General features: G+C 51.6%; 1 protein-coding gene across 1 annotated transcript in view; it reads left to right on the top strand.

Annotated features, from left to right (window-relative positions):
* Positions 1–3,624, top strand: part of nfil3-6 (nuclear factor, interleukin 3 regulated, member 6) — a 3,825-nt gene extending 201 nt beyond the window's left edge. The window contains exons 1-2 of the mRNA XM_084437953.1: positions 1–58; positions 1,083–3,624. The exon at positions 1–58 is cut by the window's left edge and continues 201 nt beyond it. Of these exons, the coding sequence (XP_084294079.1) occupies positions 1,174–2,736 (1,563 nt within the window). The 5' untranslated portion in view covers positions 1–58; positions 1,083–1,173 and the 3' untranslated portion in view covers positions 2,737–3,624. The remainder of the gene's footprint in view (positions 59–1,082) is intronic.
* Positions 3,625–4,148: the final 524 nt, after the last annotated feature.

The raw sequence follows: 4,148 nt of genomic DNA, 5'->3' as shown, positions 1-4,148 counted from the left end.
GTGATCTCTGCGTCTCCGCGGTGACGAGAACTACCTGGTTTGCAGTCTCTCATTGGAGGTAAATAAACTTATATTGACTGGATTGTATTTCAACAGTGTAGATTGGGCCTACATACGGCAAGGAAACGGAGCACAATTAAGCAAACACTATCGTAAGCGCAACTTGGCGTGCGTAAAAGGAACCAGCGAGGCGCTACGCGTTCTCATGTCCGATGACAGGATTGAGCTCTAGTCTGCTGTAATTAGAAGTCCTTGTTTTCGTTTAGGGGATGTGTCTTCGTTATTATATTGCATAAAGTAGACAACTGTGTCGTCTTTGATGAACTTTTAAAAGATTCGTGATTTTATCGCATTTTCTGGTTTGCTGAATTAATAGTTCGACTGGGTTTATTTTGCGGTTTCCGGCTGACTATAAATAAATAATGTTAATCGCTGTTGAACTGTGAGAAAGAAGCCCGTCACTCGGAGTGTGGAGCAGCAAAACAGTTTAAAGTGTCCCTGAGGTTCCTGTAGCTATGTCAACATGTCAGCCGGCTGACCTAGATAGCTGACAGCCTAAAGCAAACGGCTTAGGTAAAATAAATAGTAACGGAGTTGATGCAGGTCACCGCTGACTTTACAAAGAAATTATACATGAGGTCACTGCTGACAGCGACACGGCGCCATGTAACCAACATGTAGGTCAGCGCTGATAAGCGGCTCTACTCATTCGGCTTGTCTGGAAAATAGGTTAGCTTAGATTCGATGGAAGAATTAAAGATTTTACATTTTCAAAAGAATATCCTAAATTATAGGCTATTTGCGAACAAGTGGCCTTATGCTTATTCCATAAAAAATATCTAGTCTATGAAATTATAGCCTATCAGTAAATTGGCCTAGATACTGCAAAGTAGACAAACATGTTTGTTTTTCACGTAGTAGCCTGCATTGCTCCACCTTAAATTCTTTGCAAGTCATGATGGGTTATTGTACAAGTAGCTCCAGTTTTACAGGAAAGATGGTTACATAATATCATGTGGTAACACGTCTTGCGTAACCACTAAATTCCCTCTCCGTTTGTCTTCTCTCGTTTCCCCCGCTAGGTGGCAGTGTTGCTCTGGGATCCACAAGAGAGTCCCGATACAAGCGCGTCACGCCGCTGCAGGAGGATCCCAGGAAGAGGCCCCAGCTGTGATGTTTGAAGAGGAGTCTCAGGAGATGAGGGAGCCGCTGCAGAGCCTGGACCCCGGCACCAACGCCCCCGGGCCGGGCGGCCCGCTGTCCTTCACTGACGAGGCCGTCTCCATCCTGACCTCCAGCAGCCTGCTGGCCCGCTCCCTGCTGGGCCGCGCCGCCCCGCTCAAACGCAAGGACGGCCCCGCCTCCTCCTCCTCCGCCGGCGCCTTGCGTCGCAAGAGGGAGTTCACCCCCCAGGAGAAGAAGGACGACGGCTACTGGGACAAGCGCAAGAAGAACAACGAGGCGGCCAAGCGCTCGCGGGAGAAGCGCCGGGTGAATGACATGGTGCTGGAGAACCGGGTCATGGCGCTGCTGGAGGAGAACGCCCGCCTGCGGGCTGAGCTCCTGGCTCTCAAGTTCCGCTTCGGCCTGGTCAAAGACCCCTCCAGGGCCCCCGTCCTGCCTGTGGCCCCTGCGCCCGCCCCTCCGCAGCCCCAGGCCCCGCAATACTACCCCCCCAGTGCCCCCGTCATCCATTCCATCGGCCAGGCGGGGCAGTTCGCCGTCCGGGGCTCCAGTGACGGGGCCAGCGCCTCAGAGGACTCCGGCTTCTCCACCCCGGGGGGCTCCAGCGTGGGCAGCCCCATCTTCTTCGAGGACCGGCTGAGCGACCAGGGGAAAGTGTCCCCGCGCGGGGGGGAGGAGCTAGGCTACGAGCTGCGGCGCTCCCCCTCCCCCGCGCACTCCCCCAGGGACGCGTCCAGGGCGGCGGCGGGGAGGCTGGACTCAGGGGACGCCATGAAGAACCTGCCCCACAAACTTCGCTTCAAGATGGGCAGCGGGGAGTCCGGCGAGGCCTGGGGGGAGGGCAGCCGGCGCAGCCCCCCACAGCTGATGCACGCACAGCTAACACCCAGGCAGGACGGGCACACCGACATGGCCAGAGCCGAGGGGGCGGGGCTGGCAGGACGCTGGTCACATCAGCCGGGCGGGGAGGAGGCGAGGAGAGGCCGGCAGCAGCAGAGGGCGGAGTCTCCTCCGTACGGCGCCCCGGCAGGCTGCTTCGTCCAGGCTGGCTCCGCCCCTCCGGGTCACACAGAGTCCCCGTACCACGTGGAGAATCACGCGCTCAAGTCCCCGTACCAGACGGAGAACCACGTGCTGAAGTCCCCATACCACACGGAGAACCACGCGCTCAAGTCCCCGTACCAGACGGAGAACCACGCGCTGAAGTCCCCGTACCACACGGAGAACCACGCGCTCAAGTCCCCGTACCAGACGGAGAACCACGCGCTGAAGTCCCCGTACCACACGGAGAACCACGCGCTCAAGTCCCCGTACCAGACGGAGAACCAGGCGCTAAAGTCCCCGTACCAGACGGAGAACCAGGCGCTAAAGTCCCCGTACCAGACAGAGAACCACGCGCTCAAGTCCCCGTACCAGATGGAGAACCACACGCTCAAGTCCCCATACCAGACGGAGAACCACGCGCTCAAGTCCCAGCTCAGCTCCCTGAGCGAGGAGGTGGCCCAGCTCAAGAAGCTGTTCTCAGAACAGCTGCTGCCCAAAATCAACTGAGCCCCAGAACTGAGTCAATATGGACAGTGACTGGTCTCTGGACAGTCCTTAGAGAGAACTACGTGAAGAGGCATGATATCCAGGGCCTGAGCACCACGGTCTCTCTCTAACATTGAGACAGAGATATACTCTTCGCCCTGACCAGGAACTGTTGTCGTGCCCAAACTTCTCAATTCAATCAGTCTCCTATTTTTGTACTGTGTGGCTGTTTACCTTCGTCTCGGTGTTGTTTGTCAACTTGTTGTCTCTCAACGAGTGTGTGCCCTCTGTCACCCCAGGTCAGCGCAGAATGATATGTCACCACCCAGACAGTCACCATGTCCCTTATCAGACGGAGACCCTGGAGTGACCTGCTGAACTCACGTAAACAAACTCATGTAAACAAATTGGAATTCAACACAAGCTCTTTGTCAGACATGCTGTCGTAACGTATGGTGTTAGGGAGGTGATCCAGGCTTGGGTAGCAGGTGGTGGGTTAGTGATGGGTAGCGGGTGAGTTAGTCACCCCTCCATATCATCTGTAGGAGGTTTAGGGACAGACACTGTGCACACGCCATGTCACAACAGCACTGTGCTCAACATCAGAGACATGCGTCAGATACCGTGTTCTCCAACTACTGTGTTCTGTGTTTTAGTTTGATACCTCTTGTTACAATCATTCAAGCACTGTAAACTGTATTGAGTTGATGAAAATAATTGTTTGTTTTGTGTCTGTCTGTATCTACAGTATCTACATTTTTGTACTTGTCAATAAATCTTTAACAACATTTCGGATATTCCTTGCACTTGAATCAGGTTGTCCTCACAAAAGAGGATAAATTGTGCACATCAAGGAAGGGAATCCTGGCCAACCAGAGTTTACTGTAATACCAGCTTGACATATCGATCTCCGCACAAAGACCGCTTCATACCAGTCTTTAATACCAGCTTGACATATCGATTTCTACACAGAGACCGTTTCATATCAGCTGACATTCTTCTCTAGTCTAATTTTTTTTTTTACTTTTTAGAGAATTATGCCTTTGCATGTTCAGTTTTACACTTTCTCCTGTTGTACGTAAAATATTGCCATATAATGTTTTTATACTCAATATAAAACAATACAAATACCTGTATACAGTAACATTATTTTTTCCAAAAATATAGTAGCCTATACATCACAGCAAACACAACTTGATGTGCAATATGATTTGCACAGAACACACAATAGAACATAGGCCCATAGAGTAAAAAATAAAATGAAATAACAATAATTAGGCTACAACCTGTTTTAAGTTCCTTCTTCAGTCTATCCCACCACGCCGTAATACAGTAAACTCTCAGTTCTGCAGAAGATACAAATACAGTAAAATGCTCAAAATACCGGTACTATAGTACCAATACTGTAGATTACTGTATTGACAAAGTTCCCA

This window comes from Borostomias antarcticus (genome assembly GCF_949987555.1).
Source record: "Borostomias antarcticus genome assembly, chromosome: 5".
NCBI lineage: Eukaryota > Metazoa > Chordata > Actinopteri > Stomiiformes > Stomiidae > Borostomias > Borostomias antarcticus.
This window is presented reverse-complemented; position numbering and strand designations above follow the sequence as displayed.